The 20,861-nt window shown below is 39.0% G+C and overlaps 1 protein-coding gene across 3 annotated transcripts in view; it reads left to right on the top strand.

The window, feature by feature from the left end:
• Positions 1-5,538, top strand: part of AIM2 (absent in melanoma 2) — a 140,854-nt gene extending 135,316 nt beyond the window's left edge. For all 3 annotated transcript variants that reach the window (XM_004474249.4, XM_004474250.5, XM_058309935.2), the window contains exons 3-6: positions 346-488; positions 3,032-3,445; positions 4,378-4,566; positions 5,317-5,538. In XM_004474249.4, coding sequence (XP_004474306.2) covers positions 346-488; positions 3,032-3,445; positions 4,378-4,566; positions 5,317-5,337 — 767 coding nt within the window. In that variant the 3' untranslated portion in view covers positions 5,338-5,538. The remainder of the gene's footprint in view (positions 1-345; positions 489-3,031; positions 3,446-4,377; positions 4,567-5,316) is intronic.
• The last annotated feature ends 15,323 nt before the right edge of the window (positions 5,539-20,861 follow it).

Here is a 20,861-nt window from a genome sequence, read left to right as displayed (position 1 = left end):
GTATTTAACCAGTAGTTTTATAAATAAACTTTTCCGACCTTTTCTAATTGCTTCCCTTGGCAGAGTTTGTTGCTAATGAACAAGACCACTATTTTTAGATGCAAAATCTCTTCTTGTATCCTATTTCCATATTTACATTGCCTCTAAAAGTTTAGCCTCCTGCAATAATAGGCAAATGCAACTGTAATTGTGTATATGTATGTACAACCCTAAAGCAGGTTTTACTCAAGAGAATTTTATTTTGTTCCTGAGACAAAGTGATACTTACATTGTCTACTTACATTTTCTCATCTGCTTATGATCATATCCTCTAGGTTAATGTGTCTTTAAATTTTTTTGAATCAGTTGATAAGAAATATGAAAAGAAAAAAGAAACAACACTAGTGAAAAAGAAGAGTCAGTCTAAAATGAGCCTTGGTGCCTCTGCAGCCACTAGAAATGATGCCACGGAACAACATGCAGCAGCAGAAGTTGCTCCTCATACTAAGGTAGGATGGGATAAGTCAAGTGGTCTTTAGTCTTTATTACAGCATCCTTCAATCACTATCCTGTCGTTTTCCACTTTGGGACTGTCTTCTTTATTTCACAGCATGAAAGTAAAGAAAGCAAGACTATAAGAAAAGTTAAGAGTATCACAAACAGAAGCTGCTTCAGATTCGTCAGGTTAAACGCCTATTGAGCTCCTAATCTCTTCCATGCTCTGGGCACTTTAACACATTGCCAAGCGTTGGCAGAAAACTCTGAAATGGATAGTTATTTTCAGGAAGTTTATTTAAGAGTATTCTCAGGATTAATACCAGAAGAGTATTAAGGAAGGAGGAGAAGAGGGAGAATTTGAACTTCATGCATTTGCAGCAAAGGCCTCAATGCATCCCACAGGGAATGTAGGAGCTAGGAATGCATTTCAGAATTGCCATGGTTTGGATGGAGGGTGACGGCCTGTATACATCTGGGAGACTCATGACAGAATCCACCACACACGTGAAATTCCATTTCCTGTGAAGCAGGTATCATATCATTTTATTGATGTGTTAACTTAGGGAAAATGATTATACAGCACTTCCTTGTCTTTGTCTAAAGCAGCCACTTCCTACATGTTGGCAAATTTTCAAGGGCTTGGTCCAGAACGCTTTGAGTTGTCAGGTTGATTAAATTCAGGTGTAAGTATTGTGTTCTAGTTATATGTAATAAAAGTATGCATTATTTAGTCTGAAAGACCCAACTAAAGATACATGATATCAAAGAGAAAAACCTAAGTGAGGCTGACATTTTCTTGCATTAGTGCTAATAACTCTGTTTCAGTGTCCATCAGGAATGCCATGGGACAGTCATTTCCCACTCTACAGTTCTCATTAGAGATTCCATTCAGAAATTCTACACTTGACTTTATAAGCCCGTTTTTTTTTAAGATTTATTTTTTATTTATTTCTCCCCCCTTCCCCTTGTTTTTTCTTTCTGTATTTCCATTAGACTCTAGACACTGGGAAGGTAGCTTTGGCTTTTGTTATTAATGATAAAAATATCATCTCTTGGCTTTTAATTTGGAAAACAGAGGTAAAAAAAAGACAATAAAGTTACTTATAATCCTATTATTTAGAAAAAAACATATTTGGTACTATTAAATGTCTCACTTGTGTGTATGATTTGTTTATTTATCCAGTGAGAAATACATTGTATATTCTCTTTGGAACCTTACCTTTTTGTGAGTTAATTACAACTTTGTCATATTATTTCTCTAAAGCATTTTTAACATTTGCATAGTATTATAATATGTGACTGTACCATAATTTATTTGACCAAATTTGTATTTTTAGATATTTAAATTATTTCAAGTTTTAAATAACGGTAAATAACATGATTTAATTATTTTACATTAACCTTCATGCATAGCTCATTCTTTCCAGTAGTAAATTCACTGAAGTAGAATGGGTTCTCCTTTTCAATTCCCCCTTTAACTTGTGAGAACTCTGAAATAGGTCTCCCCCTTATTCACATTATAACTTCATCTGTACTTGTATTATGCCAGGGCCATCCCTACAAATTGGGGAGCTCATTGAGTTCTCCCACATTTATACCAGAGTAACATGATTATTCAGACAGACATGAGGGGAGGAACAAGGACATCATGTGCTCTAACAGAGTCAAGAGAAGAGAACAAGGGCATGTTCACCATCTCTGCCTTAGCAATGTTTCCAGGATCTGATGGGCTCTTTGCATATATATATATCGTTGACCCTCTGGTTTATTCCCCTTACATGTTTCTCATTCAACTTCCTGAGTGACTATGGATGTGTGAAGTTCTTAAATGCAGGATCTAGGATGAGTGCCCTGATTCCTAAGATCTATTAAAGAGTTGTAAAACAATGAAGATATGAATGTTTACCTCATGATTCCATATTTTGCCCATTGCCGTCAGTTATCTGCCTTGTACTTCAGAGCATGTAAGATAAACTGTGGGAAACGTGGTTAATGTGAAGGTTGTGTTCTTTCTTCCTTCCTTCCTGATGAAGTGAGTTAGTAGAGTTTGCCAGGGACCAGTATTGTTGGTCTGACTCTATCTTACTCTGACTCAGGATATAACTCTAGGAACAGCTATTAGAAAGGGTGAGTAACAGCTATTCTGTCTTTAGTATTTAAAAGAACACAAAGCACTAAATAATAATAGGGGTTAATTTTTATCATGTAGTTTTGTGTACCAGATACATTTATGATAAGGAAAAGGAAACTTTGAGAGGATAAGTAACTGGCTCCAGGTGACAAAGTAGATGGGAATATAAAGATTCAGACTCAGGGAGTCTGGCTCAACCCGCATTCTCAAATACCATCTTATTTTGACTCTTCCGAACACAAGACTTAATACCTTCTCCCTGCTCCCTGCATTCTCTTTTCTATCTAGATAATTCATCTTTGCCTAACTCCTCTATATCTCTTCCTTTAATTCCACCTTGAGGTTTAAGGGTGAAGTAAGTTTCCCTCAGTAGTACCTTCTTTACTCACAGCTTACGTATTTTTTTTTTCTTCATTCTGACAGAAGCAGACGATGGTCCAACAGGAATCTATCAGACAAGAAGAGTTGCAGGAAGACCGTTTAACAGTCACGGTGCTAAAAGCAATGAAGCCATTTGAATTTGAGACCCAAGAAGGGAAACAAGAGATGTTTCATGCTACAGTGGCTACTGAGAGTGATTTCTTTTTAGTAAAAGTTTTCAATACAAGGTTAAAAGATAAATTCATCCCAAAGAGAATCATTGTATTATCAAAATATTATAGGCGTAGTGGCTTTCTGGAAGTACATAGTGCCTCACGTGTATCTGATGCGAAATCTAACCAAAAGATGAATATTCCTAGTCACATTACCAGAAAAGCTGGTGAAACCCCAAAGATAAGTAAGCTTCAAATTCAGCCCATTGGAACAATTGTGAACGGTGTCTATGTAGTCATAAAGGTAAGTTCTCATACATGATTTTGTATTGATTAGTATAAATAACTTATTCTCTACTCCAATCTTGAAGGAACTTTAGAAAATATTTATTTCAATGTATTGATATATATAGAAAAATCTAAAACAAATAAACCCAATTAAGGTAAAGTGCAGACTTTATGTCTCCAAACTCAAATACATTAAAAGTGTTTTTATTCTCAAGAAGCCATCACATTCCTGCTTCAATATCTTTTTATCCTTATAGCTTCTGAAAAAGGGATTACTTCATATGAAAAATGATATTTGTCATCTGGTTTATTTTTGTACGTTATACATATGATTTTTTCTTCAAATGACTGTTACTGTGAATGAAAAATAACTGTATTTGGATAATAAGTAATAAGCCATATTAATTGACTGGAAGACCTGTAAGTAGGACAGAATTAAAGAACTGTGTTCAAATGAAGAAAGGAGAAGAAAGAGTTCATATGAGGAGACTTACTAAACATGAGTAATAATAAAAGGAATCTTTCCTTGACACTTTATTCTTTTATTAGGTCTTGCATCTTTACTCTCATATCTCAAGGATTTGTTACTTTAATAACTCTCATCCAGTCTAAGGGCCTTTTTTCCCTGACTGCCTTGGCTACTGGCTCTAGAGAAGCCCTATCTTCTCCATGTACCAATTGTTGCCTAGCTGGATCATCCTGGCCTCCTGAATGAAGAGAGTCTGGGACTGGAAAGTGGTACTCAGGAGGCAACATGTTCTAAGTAAGACATATCTGCCTCCTCTATATGAATCTGCTAATATGTGTTAGGTATATACTTACCAGTTTGAAAGTTGAATTTTTTTCCTTGTGTTTTCTTTTTCCTGGAGGCTGCTGCTTCTGATATCTGATTGATGTAGCAGTCATCAATCAGATTATCAGAGGTTGTGTGTTTATTTTCTTTTGCAGGTAACAGAAGGAAAGAATCGTATATTATTTGAGATTTCTGACGACACTGGTAGTATGGAAGTACTTGCACTTGAACGATGCGCCAATGTCAACTGTAAAGAAGGGGATAAACTTCGACTTACTTGCTTCGAGCTGTCAAAGAGTGGGAAAAAGCTGCAGCTGAAATCTGGAGTTCACAGTTTCATTAAGGTGGGATCTGCACAGAAGAAAGTCAGCTCTCCAAAGGGATGGTATTTTGCTTTCAGAAAGCCAGAACAGGTGCTGTTTAACAGGCCATGGTGTGGAAGACATTGATACTTAGTATACTTGTATCTCACAGAACTGAGGAACCTGTCTTTTAGGAAATTCACATCCTAGAGATGCAGTTAAGAGGATATGGGCTTCAAAAGGCAGAGACATACAATCTGACATGCACATAACTCCACGAAGAGTCCCTTGGTCACACTGATAATCTAATGTAGACAGCGTGTTCAAAGTTGAACAAATCATCCTGACAAATGTATACAAAAGTAGACACAGGCCATACACACCTTGAGAAGTCATTTTTAAGAGCCAGTACAGCCATCCCTGCCTCTGTGAGAGTCCAGGGTGATCAAGTTCAGTATAAATGCCTACCCAGCTCTTTCACCCCACTTGACACCAGTCCTACTGCCATGGGTCCTTTCCCCCTTATATCTGCATCATTTGCACCAATCTGTGTGTATCTCTGTAAGAGTGGGAATGGAGGCTTGAGGCACTTGCATACGTGCCCTTGCTAAGGACGAATGTATGTATCTGGCCAGATATTAACTTCAAGAGAGTGATCCAAGAGTGAAAAATGTACTAGGTGGGAGGAAGGGAAGCATTTAACAAGAGGAACAGGAGAACAGAGACAGCACTTGCAGGATAAAAATAACTAATCAGCTGCATCTCTGACTGTATACTTTCTCCTCCATCCAGGTTATTCAGTGCAAAAAGTGAAATGAAAAAGACCAATCAGGTCAAATGGTCTAAACAGGATTTAATTGAAGAATACCGGTGCGGACACTTCAGCCGTATTGTGAGCCACCTGAGTACAGCAGTTCACAGGCTCCCCACAAAATTAGTCAGACAAAGCTATCTCTTGAGAAAATATTCCAAAATATCAACCACTTACCATAATAAAAGTTTATTTCTCATTCATTACAGCCTCATAGTTTGGTTTAGTTCATGGTAGAAGTAACGATCTGCTTTATGTAGATATTCAGGAATATTATGGTTGTTCAATAAAGGTATGTTAATAAATGAATAAAGTGATTAATGAAAAAGTTTCCTATATATAGGTATACAAGCCAATATGAGCTAAAGATGTAAATACGAAAATTCACAGGAGAGCAAATATGAAATGCTGGTAAATGTGAAAAGATTGTCAATGTCACTAATAATCAGAGAAACACAATTGACAAAGAGTAAGCAAGATTCTGGCTTCCACTTAGAAAGTAGAAAGCCTCAAGGAGTCTCACTCTCACCCTTATAACAACAAAATAAAGCCAGGTAATCTGCAAAGTTGCTTTTTCTAATTGATCAGACAGCTGAGGATGCAAGGCAACCATATAATCCAAAATCTTAAGAAAATACAAACATTTCAAAGGAAAGAAGACCTGTAAGTCCTTGCTTACCTGGAGGCAGGTGGTGGACACACAATACTAAACAGGATAGAAGAATTCAGCTAAAAGTTTTAATGAATTACTAGAGGTTGGGGTTGACTGAGCAGAGAGCATACAACCACCGGGAACCTCAACCATAAGGAGAATTTGCACCTTCTTAAAGATTGTTCTCAGTGAGCCTCACAAGATGGTCACGAAAAATATTAGGGGTAGGTTTCAGGGATGGAAAAAGCATCCACTGTGGAAAAGGAATGAAACTCTGGCTGAATCCTCTCCTACAGAATCAAAGCTTTAAAGCTCTGGGGAAATGGCAGCAAACTCTGTCAGCTTTAGGGCTGAGGACCCATTACCACAAAGGGCAGTAAGTAGGAAAGTTTTTCTATCTCTGGGAAAGCGCAGAATTTTCCAGGGGCACAGCATATTAAAAGGTGTCTTACAGCTGAAGGAGGGGCAGAATTTCAGGGAAAGGCCCACCCACAAGACCAAAGGGCACAATGCCTGTCCAAACCAGACAGGACCAGAACAACGGAGAACTTGTCTGCACTTTTCTTCCAACCTGTTTCTTACCATCATGCTACACAGATATCAAATAATAAGTCATAATTGTTTACTGCCAGGGGAGAGTCAAAGACATGTAAATGTAAAAAAGCATTGTGTTAGGTCCAGGTATAAAGAAAAGACTTAAAAAATAGTGCAGAAGACAATGAGACATAAACAATGAGAATTAAAAGAATTTTAAGCCTTAGTATAGGAGGGAGGGTAAACAAAAACAACAAATCATACACCCAGCTCTATTCTTGAGCAGATTGACTAAACTCCTCAGTAGAGTCATAGCAAAAGACATAAAGAAACACACAAAATGTTAAGAGACAAACAATGAAAAGGACCAAAGTCAGATAAGATACATGTGTATGAACTATCTGAAAGGGAATTAAAATAGGTAGGCAACATGCATATTTGGTTGGACAATTTCAGTAAAGAAATGGAAATTCTGAAAAAAATCAAAATAAAATACTAAAAATATAAAAATCAGAAATGAGAAATGTCTTAACAGGATCTCAGCAGACTTAACACAGTGAGGAAAGAATAAAGGAACTTAAAGATCAATAAAATTACCAGAAAATAAAACACATAAAGAAAAAATGGAGGGAAGCGGACTTGGCCCAGTGGTTAAGGCGTCCATCTACCACATGGGAGGTCTGCGGTTCAATCCCTGGGCCTCCTTGACCCGTGTGGAGGTGGCCCATGTGCAGTGCTAATGCACACAAGGCGTGTTGTGCAATGCAGGGGTGTCCCCCGCGTAGGGAAGCCCCACGTGCAAGGAGTGTGCCCCGTAAGGAGAGCCACCCAGTGCGAAAGAAAGTGCAGCCTGCCCAGGAATGGTGCCGCACACATGTAGAGGTGACACAGCAAGATGCCGCAACAAAAAGAAACACAGATTCCCGTGCCACCGATAACAACAGAAGTGGGCAAAGAAGAACACACAGCAAATAGACACAGAGAACAGACAACTGGGGCAAGAAGGGAGAAGGGGAGAGAAATAAATAAAAATAAATCTTAAAAAAGAAAGAAAGAAAGAAAAAATGGAGAGGAAAAAAAGGAAAATAGATCAGAGTATCCAAGAGAAGTAGGACAATTTCAAGTATTTTCAAGTATGTAGTCCCAGAAGGAGAAGAGACAGAAAATGGGGAATAAAGAATACTTTAAAGAGATGAAGGCTGAGAATTTTTCAAAACTAATGATGGACAACAAAACACAGGCCCAAGATGTTAGGAACATTTTTACAGAACAGATTTAATGACAGTGATAATGATAATAGTAAACCACACAGATATACACCTAAGCATGTCATATTAAAAGTACAAAAAAACAAACAAAAATCTTGAAGGATGCTAGAGGAAAAACATACATTAAATACACCTGTACAAGTATAAGAATTACAGCAGACTTCCTGTGAGAAACTATTGTAAGTCAGAAGACTATGGACTGTCATCTTTAAAATTATATAAGAAAAAAAAATCAAACCAGAATTCTAAACTGTGTAAAAATATTCAAAGCACCCAACACTCCTCTATAAAAGAAATTTTAAAGGAAGTCCTTTACCCCAAGGAGTAAAAACCACAAAGAAACTTGGATCTACACAAAGGAAAGTATACACTGAAAAACGGCATAAATGAAGGTAATAGAAAATTATTATTTATTTATTTCTAAGTGCTCTAAAAGTTGATGGTCAAAATGCAGTTTGGCAAACTACTTCTTTAAAGGACCAAATAGTATGTTTTAGGCTGTGTGGGCCATATGTTCTCTGTTACAGCTACTTAGCTCATTGACAACACAAAAAAAGGAACATGTTTATGTTCCATAAACTTTATTTATAGACATTGAAATTTGAATATTATAATTTTTCTGTCATGAAATATTATTTTGCTATTTCCTCAACCATCAAATATATTTTATGTGTTAAAAATAAATAAAAATCTTTAAAAAATCATTCTTAGCATGTGGGCTGTACAAAAACAGATGTTAAGCTACATAATAGTAGGAAATGGAGGGAACAAGGCATTTGGGCCATAGCTGTGTGTGTGTGTGTGATTCTTTACAAATATTTAATATGAATTTTAAAAGTATTATGCCACCAATGGTTCATGTCACCTTACATAAACCATTTTACTTTTGTTTCAGGTTACATAAATGTTGCATTGAAAACATAGGGGATTCCCATATATCCCACCTCCTCTCCCTCACACACTTTCTCCCATTGATAACGTCTTTCATTAGTGTGGTACATTTATTACAATTGATGAACACATATTGAAGAATTGCTGTTACACTAACCATGGCCTTACATTACAGTTTGCACTTACACTACATAAATTTTATAGGTTTTGAACAAAGTGTATAATGATCTGTATCTGTCATTGCATTATAATGCAGAACAATTCCACTGTCCTAAAAATGCCCCATGTTGTACCTATTATTCCCTCTCCCTCCCCTCAGAAACTCTGACGACCACTGTCTTTATATCAATATTACAAGTTCTTCCATTACTAGAATAATAAATCTCCTTTAGTCCATAGTTGCATTCCTCCCTTAGTTTGTTCATTCATTAATCTTGAGGATTTGGGGATGCTAATGTCCACTCTACTTCTGATTGGAAGGGGGCTTAGATTCCATGGGGCAGATGGATGGAATGATCTTGCTTGCAGTTGTAAGCACTCTGTTTTTGGAATGGGTGCTGTCCTTCATAATCCTTTTGTTGGTCGTCCTGTGTGAGTCTGATGAACTGGAGAGTAGATGTTGGCCTCAACTCTGCTGAGCCAGAAGATTTAAGTCTCTGGGACACATATTTAATAGGTATAGTGCTAATTATAGGTTTAAATAAAAGAGGCTGACTCCATGTTGCTCAAATGTGGCTACTCTCTAAGCAAACTCAGCATGTAAATGCATTACCTTCCCCCCAGCATGGGACATGACTCCTGGGGATGAGCCTCCCTGGCACTGAGAGATTACTACCAAGCACCAGCTGATAAGTAACTAGAAAAAGACGTTGAATAAAAGGGCCTACTCAGACCAGCCGAATATCTCAGCCTACATGTAATATCAGGTGTTAAAAACTGCTTTTTGACCTTGAACAAAAGGGGGAAATGGAAAGGACAAATGAGTTTATGTGGCTATGAATCTCCAAAAAAGAGTTGGGAGGTCATCAGAGGGGTTGTGCTTATGCATGCCTCAGCAGGGTCCCAGAGACAGCCAAAGTAGATACAACTCCAGGTACTGGTTCTCCTGAGGGTTACAGAGACCCACAAGGTCTATGGTCATAGCAGATGGCTTTGGAGTTCAGTGCCATGTCAGTTGGCCCTACTTTGGAGTTTGTACCCCTGAATGTGATGGAGTTGGACTCAGATGTGACCTTTCTACACATGCCTCTTCTGTCACTTTTACTGGACCTGTGGTTGGCATGGGTTGGTATATACTCAGGAGACCTGAATCTCTGGACTGTCCATGTGACCGCCAGGCCCTGAGCCTCAGCAGATTTGCAACTCTTACCCTCTGTTTTATTGGATTTACCCCAGCCAGCTAATGGAGGTGAAGAAGGTCAACCACCACACCAGGGAACCAGAAGTACCTACAGCTGCAAGCAGGAGAATTGTATCCACATCCATATGGAATCTAAACCCCTTCTCGATACAGAGGTGCAGTGGACATAACCATCCCAGGGTCCATAGGTTGGAGGAATAGTGTATGGATTAGAGTGGACTTACTGATATTCTACTATGGAAATATTGTGATTAATAGTGGAAGAAATTGTAGCATTGATGTGGAGAAATTGATCATGGTAGCTGCTGAGGGTAGAGAGAGGGGAAAAGAGATATGATGTGAGGGCATTTTCAGGACTTGGAATTGTCCTGGGTGGCACTGCAGGGACAGATGCAGGACATTGTATGTCCTGCCAGGGCTCACTAGGTGGACTGGGGGAGAGTGTAAACTACAATGTAAACCATTATTCATGTGGTGCAGCAGTGCTCCAAAATGTATTCACCAAATGCAAATGTCCCATGATGATGAAAGAGGTTGTTGATGTGGGGGGAGTGGGGTGAGGTGGGTGGGGGTATATGGAAACCTCTTATTTTTTTTTAATGTAACATTTAAAAAAATAAAGAGAGAAAAAATAAATAAAAAGAGGCTAAAGAATCATGTGTAGGAAAATTATAAATGAATCTAACTGATACTTTGGGGAGTTAGGTTATCATATATTCCAAGGCAAGGTCCACTGATGGGGTGCTGATTTCCTGGGATTGCCTGCCCTGCTTATAGTGTCTGGATGCCTCTAGAGCCCTCAGGAGCACCCCTGTTTGAGGCACTGGTTACTGTGGCAGTCAGTGAGATCTTCCTGAGGTGTGCATAAAAAGTCTAATCTCTGGAATGACCTCCTTACTCACTTTGAAATCTCTTAGCCATAAAAACTCAGTTGTATTTAGTATTTCCCTCTTTGGTCAAGGTCTTTTTCCAAAAGCATTGCTAGTTGGCATGTGGCAATAATCCCACAGTGCCAGGGAGGCTTGTCTCAGGAGCCATGTCCCACACTGGGGTGGGATGGAAGGTAATGAGTTCATATGTTGAGTTTGGCTTAGAGAAAGCCGTATTTGAGCAACAAGGGGGCTTTCAGGAGATAACTCTTTAGCAATATGTATTACTAGATTAAGTTTCAATCTCACAAGAACAATGTTCATATGTACAAGTATCAATATCAAGGGCCTGGTGTATTGGTCTGTCCTCACTGGGCACTGGTGGGACACTGACGACCTCTGGTTTAAAGTATAAATAGTAACAATGTAGTTTTTGTTTATAGAATATTTAAAAGTAAAATATATGACAACAATAACACAAAATATGAAGGGGAGAAATTCAGAGTGTACTGAAGGGAGGTCTTTACACAACACATGAAAAGGCATAATAGTTTTGAAGATAAATTCCAATTAATTGAAGTGTATATTGTAAATTCTAGGCAACCATTAAAAATGTTTTAGAAAGAGATATAAATAATAAGACAATTTTGTGGTGTTAGAGAAAGGATAGGCATATAGATCAATGAAAGAAAATAGGAAGTCCAGAAATAGACCCACACATATATGATCAATTGGTTTTCTACAAAGGTACAAACACTGTTTAAAGGAGAAAGGATAATCTTTTTGACAAATATTACTGGAACAATTCAACATGAGCCAGTATGCAGAATTCTTGGGGGAAATCCGGGGATTGCCTTCTACCTCTCTGTGGGGGGGGTGGTTTGCCCAATTGTTTGATTGTTGTAGATTTCTGCATGAGTACAGGGACATCCCCAAAATACTGAAAGGAATAGAACCCATACACCAAGAACAAAGATTATGAATTTTAACAAAGACAGTAAGCATGCTGTCTATTGTTATGGATGATAGAGTTAGCTACAGCAGACTGCCTCAAGAAAGAGAAATTGGCAGAGTCAAGTAGGAGGATGGCTGAAGTATGGTTTTGTAAAGAAGAATCCCTATCTCGATTCAACCAGGATGGCTGTCTAAAATCAGTAGTTGAGCCAGGAAAATGTCTACCTCTGGAAATGCCTCCAAGAATAGACAAAGAATTTGTGTGCATCCTTATCCCATTCCTCGTGTCAGATATATATTACTGAAAAATACAATCCACTCTGTAGAGGAAACCCAAAGAAGATTAAAAAGTTTAGGTGTTCCAACTGGTAATTGAAACTTACAGGGAATAAGTGAAGTAGTGCAGGAACAGAGAGGAAAAGTCCCTCAGCTTTCCTTAAAGGCCAAGTTTAGAAAAGGCAGCATTTCAAAATAAAGAAAATAAGGTCAATTAGAGCAGGGTTAGAACAAAGAGGTGAGACCTCTTCACCCACCCCTCAAGAGATGGGAAACATTCTTAAGGAATTAGAAAGCCCTCAAGACAGTGGGGCAACTGGCAGAAACCTGGAATTGGAACAGCCCCAGTGGAGGGGAGCCTTACTGCTGAATTTTGTGCGTGTGTGTGACAACAGCTGCATGATACTGCATTTTATTTCATTGGAAAAGGATGAGGGGAGTCTGTGGTCACATTAAAGAAACCCAGAGCTTGGAGAGATTATAGGAATTATTTTCTACTATTTTCTTCTAATAATATTATCATTATTAGTAATTTATTGAGTGTCAGCAATACACTAGGCACTTTAAAAATTATTTGAAATGAACTGATTAAGGAAAAAATCACCTAAACCAGGAGTTCTTAAACGTTTTTGTCCCATGGACCCCTTTGCCAGTCAGGTGAGAATCACAGACCACTTCCTAAATCCACACTATACTATACTGTGCATTATTTAATCAATATATCACACCCTCATGGACATGTCCCCACAGGAATGTTTTTTTTTTTTTCAATTCAAGCTCATGGACCCCGTGTTAAGAATCCTTCATTTAAACTGTTTTTGGAAGGACTCTCTATGGACCTTACAGAGCATATGTCCAGCTGACATGGAGACATTGGCTTTATTTATTTATCTACTTTTTGACTTGAAGGAATGAGTTCTTTATTCTTAAGTTATAAGTATTAGCACTTCCATAATCAGGTTATCATTGGTTTCCTAGACTCCAAATCTTCATTTGCATTAAACAATCCTCAGTCTTTGGGAATGGCCACTGTTTCTTCTTTTTTTTTTTTTAAAATACTTTTTTCTTTTCTTTTTTTAAAAAAGATACTTAGACTACATAAATGTTACATAAAAAGTATAGGGGGGAGGGAAGGGGCTGTGGCTCAATCAGCTGGGCTCCCATTTACCATATGGGAGGCCCTGGGTTCACGTTCCATGTCCTCCTTGTGAAAGCAGGCTTACCCACACGCCACAGAGAGCCTCTGGCCCGCAAATGCCACAGAGTGTTACCCAACCCACAAGTGCTGCGGAGCACCAACTCAGCAAGGTGACACACACACAAAAAAAGGGAGACAAGTAAAAACACATAAGTGCACACAGTGAATGGACAAAGAGAGCAGGCAACAAGCAAGCTGCAAGTGGGGGTGGAAATAAATAAAAATAAGTACAGACAAACAGAAGAACGCACAGTGAATGGACACAGAGAGCAGACAGCAAGCAAGCCACAAGGTGGGGGGGGTGGGGGGAGTGAAGTATAGAGGGCAAACAGAAGTGGCTCAACCAGTTAGACTCCCATCTACCATATAGGGGTTCCAGGGTTTGGTGCCCAGGGTCTCCTGGCGAGAGCAAACTGGCCCACATGGCAAGTTGGCCAACACAGAGTGCCGGCCTATGTGGAAATGCAGCCCCACATGGAAAACCACCCTGCACAGGAGTGCAGGCCAATGTGGAGTGCTGGTAAAACAAGATGATACAACAAGAGACATAGAGGAGAGAAAATAAGAAGATGTAGCAGAACAGGGGAGCTGAGGTGGTGCAAGAGAGTAATCACCTCTCTCCCACTCTGGAAGTTCCCAGGATCAGTTCCCAGAGCCACCTAATGAGAATACAAGCAGACACAGAAGAACACACAGTGAATGTCAACATAGAGAGCAGACAACAGGGGGAATGGGGGGAAGGGGGGGAAAGGGGAGAAATAAATAAAATAAATCTTAAAAAAAAAGTATAGGGGATTCCCATATGCCCTTCTCCCTATCCCTCCCACATTTTCCCACATTAACAACATCTTTCATTTGTGTGGTACATTTGTTATAATTGATGAATACATTTTGGAGCATTGCCACTAAGCATGGATTATAGTTTACACTCCTATACATTTTTGTAAGTTATTACAAGATATATAATGGCCTGTATCTGACATTGCAGTGTCATTCAGGACAATTCCCAAGTTCCAAAAATTTCCCCAAATTACACCTATTTTTCCCCCTCCCTTCCCTTAGAAGCCTCCACTTCAGTGATAAAAATTCTTCCATTGCTAGAATCACAGTAAATCTATAGTAGAATAACAGTAGGTCTACTCTAGTCTATTGTTTATTCCCCAATCCTGAGGATTCTGGGATGGTGATGCCCACTTTTCCTCTAATTGAAAGGGGGCTTAGATAACATTGGGAAGATGGATGGAACTATCTTGCTTGCAGTTGCAGATTCTCTCTGTTCCTTGAGATGGTCATTGTCCATCGTCATTTCCTTGCTAGTTGTCCTGGGTCAGTTCAATGGACTAGAGAGTATGTGTTGCAAATCTGTTGAGATTCAGGGCTCAACTTGTACACAGACAACCCAAAGATTTAAGACTCATGGACATACACCTATCACTTCAGTGCTAAAACTATAGGTTCAAATAGAAGGGGCAGAAAAGCCATGTGTAGGGAAACCACAACTGAGTCCAACTCTGTCACACTGGGGAGCATAAATTCCAAAGTAGGGTCCACTGGCAGGATGCCAAACTCCTGAGTTGTCTCCAGAGCCCTCAGGAGCCCCGCTATATGAGGCAATATTTACTTTGGTAGTCAATGAGATCTTGCAGAGATGTGCATAAGTGTAACCTCTGGAATGACCTCCTAACTCATTTTGAAGCCTCTATTAACTCATTTGTCTTTACACTTTCCCCATTTTGGTCAAGGTCTTTTTCCAGTTGCATTGCTAGTTGGTGCTTGGTAGTATTCCCTCAGTGCCAGGAAGTCTCATCCCCAGGAGTCATGTCCCATGCTGGGAGGAGGGTAATGCTTAGAGAGAGGCCACATTTGAGCCACAAGGAGGCTCTCAGGAGGTAACTCTTAGACACACTATAATACTAGGCTAAGTTCCAATTTCAAAAGTAAAGGTTCATAAGTACCGTCATCATTATTAAGGGCCCATCAATGGTCCATCTTCCATCACTAGTAAATGCCCCTGTACTCAGGGAATTCTTGCTGTCCAATTAGAGATTGTGACAGAACTCCCCAGAATGGGTGTTCTATATTCTTTTGATTATTGCATGAAACTCCACCCACTGTGACAATGCTCCATGAACACTTGAACACATTCATATGCCTTATAGGTATGCCCGGGTGAACCTCCTCACATGCATCCCACATCTCTGACACCCCACACCTATGTCCCTGCCACAGTTGTAACCCTACTGTGACCCAAAGCTTCTTCAAAATTGAAGTCAACAAAACAACCAAATACAATTAATAGGAAAATGATATAATAATGATAGTTTTAAAAATAGCGAGTGAAATACAAAAAAAAATTAAACTTGAAATAATAAAAAAAATACAAATACATAAAATTTTAAAAAATGTTTGAAAAATCTTTCATCATTTGGGAATTGTTGTAAAATTGAAGAAATTTCCTAATCCTCTATTGGTTAAATCTGAGTAAGCAAAATGTTACTTATAAATTATTTACATATTTAGAGATTGTATAAAATTCTTAAAGACTTAAGTTCTCACTTTCCATATTTTATCCTAATGCTGATCTGCATAGTGGTATTATTGGCTATAGTTTTAGTTATTCTTAAAAGAATTTTGTACATTGTTATAAAAACAACCAAAGTCCCTGATCAGTTACATTGTTCTGCTCTGATGCTTCTCTAAAATAGTATGCAATTAGCTTATCTTCAACAAAAAGGGACTTTAAAGAAGAAGGCAAGCCTGTAAGTTATGTTTTACTTGTTTATTAATATACTCTTGTTAAGATTAAAATGAAACAAAACTTCTACTATAGTTTGTAGCTAATGACTTCTAGAAGCAGCATTATTTAAAATATTTGTAAAGAAATTAGGGCCTAGATTGTAAGCTCTTGCAGCAGTCACGTTTATTCCTTGACTCTGGTCTCTAAATGTTATTTCTCAATCCTGAGATGCTGTACTCTTTGTGTATAACCTAATAGCTCCCTAGAATTTTTAAGTATCTATATGACACTTGGAAGTCAGAACTAATGTTAGCCAGCTGTAAGGGTCCTGAAGAAGTAGCCCTATGGCTACACAAAAAGAGTGGCCATAGAGGAGCTGCCACAGGGTGGCATCTGGCTAAGGTACTAGGCATCCCTATTAAATATTTTCACCTAGTTTGTATTATACAAGACTGTGAGACCTGCTCATGGCTCTGACAGTGTTCAGTGCTTTACAGTAGTGGAAATCTGCACAAGGCCAGCATACCCTTACAGGTCCTGGCAAATAGATTACATAGGACCCTTGCCCACAGGGCGCTAATAAAAGTTATGTTAACCTGTGTGGATATAGCGACCAAGGATCACATTTTACCAGGCATGATGTACAGCAATGGGCTCAAGAACAAATGCTTTCTCTCCTATTGTCGCAAAGGTTGAGGGCCCCATGTAAGACCTCTAAATAAATGCTAATTACTCGCCAAGCAGGATTTGTCTGAATTGTTCTTTGGTCTGACATATCCCTTTCAATTCGGTGGGAAGATGGAACATTTTCTGACCTTGATCTTCAGCAATGGGGCAAAACAAGAGGGGTATTTTATAATGCATGCCCACGTGCAGATGGGGAAGGCATGTGAGGAGAAGCAGGACTTCTAAAGAATGCAGTGTTACAAGATTTACTGATGAGTCATGAGTTCACAACCAGCTCCGGACTTGCTGCAACTAGAAAGCAAAAGAACTGGAAGGGTTCGGGGAGAAAATGCCATAATATATTTTTCCACAGCTCCTTGCCAAAACTCAGGGCAAAGAAGTACCTATTGGTATTATGATAAATAAGATGAAACTTTTTTTTTTAGAAACTCACAAAAACTAGACCTGGGATTTTACAAAATGGCTATTTCTTATCCATATCCAAGGATTGTAAATGTGATAGCAATATGGTTTTTAAGAACAATATCCGGGGAAGCGGACTTGGCCCAATTGATAGGGGTCCGCCTACCACATGGGAGGTCCACGGTTCAAACCCCGGGCCTCCTTGACCCATGTGGAGCTGGCCCATGGGTAGTGCTGATCCACGCAAGGAGTGCTGTGCCACGCAGGGGTGTCCCTGCACAAGGAGTACTCCCCGTAAGGAGAGCCACCCAGCACTAAAGAAAGTGCAGCCTGCCTAAGAATGGAGCCACACACACGGAGAGCTGACACAACAAGATGATGCAACAGAAAGAAACACAAATTCCTGGTGCCGCTGATAAGGATAGAAGTGGTCACAGAAGAACACACAGTGAATGGACACAGAGAGCAGACAACTTGATGGGGGGGGAGGTTGGTGGGGGAAGGGGAGAGAAATAAAAAAAACAACAACATTTGCAGAAGAATAACTGGTACATCAATTTGGAAGTATTAACAATTGTGTTCATATACTTTGACCCAGGCCTTCCATTTATAGGTATTTATCCTAGAAATATGTTGGCCTATGGGTATTAACTGAACATTGTTTTTCACTAGGAATAATTTAAAACAATTGAGGTAACCAACAGTAAAGGAATAGTTAAATAAGTAATGATGAATTTGTTATTGAACATGATATCATTTAAAAAACATGAATTTGATTTATATGTTCAATTACAGAAAGATTTCCAGGACTCATTGGTAAATAAATGTAATTTACAAACAGTAATGACAATAGCTTTCTTTGTGGATTTTTTACATATTCACTAATTGCTAAGTGTTTTGTATAAATTGCCTCATTTAATGTTCACATTATGTAACTACTATTACCAGCTTCATTTTACAAATGAAGAAACTGAGGCATACTGGTTACATTTCTATAAATAAAGATGTTTTTTATTATGTATAGATATAAATGAATGGAAAAATGTCTGGAAGGATACATGGTAAACTGATGATAATTTTCTTTGGGCACAAAAGTGGGATTCCTCTGGTTTTTCAATAAGAATTTTGAATTATTTGAATTATTTAACAGTCAGAATATAATTGTTTAGTTCATGGTGAGGAAAAAAAAACAAAAGTAATGAATGTTCAAATTAATTATGAACATTTTAGAACATAAAATACATAAAAAATAATGGAATGAACTTACATGCCTCACAATGAAATTTAGAGGAAGAATATTGACAACATAGTTGTGTGTTCCTCTCTGATTCATAGTTGTAGTGTTGTAATCTAGAGATGCTTTCAGAGATATTTCTCTGTCTCTTTCATATATTTAAAACACTTGATAAAAACCAAATCTCTAAGATGTCTATGGCAGCAGACAAGCATCTCTGTGAGCTCTCGGACCTTTACTTTGGTAATCATACTTCAAATCTGGGGGAATCTTCCTTACTTTATTTTGCCCCCAAGGAAGGTCCATAAGATGAAGCAAGGGCCCCCAGCGTGGGACCTGACACCCGGGGATGAGCCTCCCTGGCACCAAGGGATCCCTATCAACTACCAACTGATGATGCAACTGGAAAATGACCTTGAATTGAAGGTTTGATGCGGATCAGCAAAATATCCCTGTCTACATATAATAACATGACTTTAAAATGCTGTTTGACCTAATGTAAGGGGGAAACGGAAAGGAGAAATGAGTTTATATGGCTACGAGTCTCTAAAAAAGAGTCTGGAGGCTGTCGGAAGGATTGCCCTTATGCACAACTGAGCAGAGTCTAAGAGACATATAAAGTAGATACAATCCCCAGGTACTGGTTCCTTGGAGGGCTAAAGAGACCCACGGGTTCTATGGTCATGGCAGATGGGGTTAACTGCCATGTCAGATGGCCTTTCTTTGGAGCTGGTGTTTCTGCGTGATGAAACTGGACTCAGATGGGATCTCTTTTCATAAGACTTTCATGCTACTTTACTGGAATTGTAGTTGGTGTTGGGGTTTAAGATATATTTAGGGGATTTGAATCTCTGGACTGACAATGTGATAGCCAGGCCCTGAGCCTCAACAGACTCCAGCTCTTACAATCGGATTTATTGGACTCACCTCACTCAACTAAGACGGAGTTGAAGAAGGACAACCACCACACCATGGAGCCTAGAGTGCCTACAACTGGAAGCAGGAGGATTTCATCCAGTATCCACGTGGAATCTGAGCCTCCTCTTGACATAGAGGTGCAATGGAAACAACCAATCCAAGGTCCACAGAGAAAAGGTGGCATTGGAGTGGGAAAAGTGGACATGGTGGCTGATGGGTATGGGGAATAGCAGGAAAAGATGAGATGTGGAGGCGCCTTTGGGACTTGGAGTTGCCCTGGATGGTGCTTCAGGGGCAATCACTGGACATTGTAAATCCTCCCAGGGCCCACTGGATGGATTGGGGGAGAGTGTGGGCCATGATGTGGACCATTGACCATGAGGTGCAGAGATGCCCAGAGATGTACTTACCAAATGCAATGGATGTGTCATGATGATGGGAGTGAATGTTGCTGGGGGAGGAGTGGTGGGGTAGGGGTGGTCGGGTTGAACGGGACCTCATATATTTTTTTTTAATGTAATATTTTTACAAAATCAATAAAAAAAAAGAAAAAATAGTCTATGGCAGTATTGGGGAGACAAATTTGATAAGGGTTTTTCAATAATTAGTAAAGCTATATTTTTAGATAAATTAATAGCTATAAATAGCAACCTCAATAATTCACATGCTTTACCTCACTTTATAGAAGATATTTTTAAAAGTCACTTGTGAAGTGAATTTTGAGCTCAGTAAATGCCAAGTTGCTTTTGGTTGAATTCAGTCACAGTCATGAAATTTATAATTTATTATTTTGGGACAATATTTGGCCTTACCAGATAACAAATGTAAGAGCACACCAAACCTTTATATATCAAATTTCAATGAAAATGATTTTTCCTGATATTTTTGTTCAAAAACTTTCAAGATACGAAATTTCTTCATATTTGATTCAACTGTAAGATACAGGGCAGAACTCAGTGTCACAATTTAACCTGACAGAGCCCTTTGACGTGAAAACTTGCCTAGATACTCTCAAATATCTTCCATACAAATTGTCCACCAAGAAAACCTATTACTGTATTCTATTGGACTGATTTTACTCTGTGGTAAATATACTGCCTTTCTTCTTGCCTCCTTTAATAGCCCTTACATTAAACAATTCTGCGTACAGCTTTTTTTTAAAAAAAAAAGATGAAGCAAGGGGGAAAATATCAGTAAGGCACGTTAGCAGAGGAAAAGGGAAGACATGGGTCACAGCCGTGGCCTGGCAAACAACATGGCCGGCAGACAACATGACCATGAGACTCTGCCCGGGAACCTGAGGGATCCCACAAGTTCCAGGCCATGAGAATCTCATTTGGAATAAGAATCCCATTAGGGGTCAAGAAAAAGCCTAGGATACCCTCAAAAGTCCTCACCATTGGCTCCCTTAGAAACGACAGGTGGGGCAAATAAATTGGAGCAGCAAAGAATTGGAGCCCCTCCCCCCAAGAGAGAGGAGGAAGGACTTTTAAAAAGCCCTGGCCTGGGCACCATGCCTGCATCTCACGCTGCGGCTTGCCCACGG

Source organism: Dasypus novemcinctus, chromosome 13 (assembly GCF_030445035.2).
Source record: "Dasypus novemcinctus isolate mDasNov1 chromosome 13, mDasNov1.1.hap2, whole genome shotgun sequence".
NCBI classification, from domain to species: Eukaryota; Metazoa; Chordata; class Mammalia; order Cingulata; family Dasypodidae; genus Dasypus; species Dasypus novemcinctus.
The sequence above is the reverse complement of the archived record's forward strand: the minus strand, read 5'-3'. Positions and strand labels throughout refer to the sequence as shown.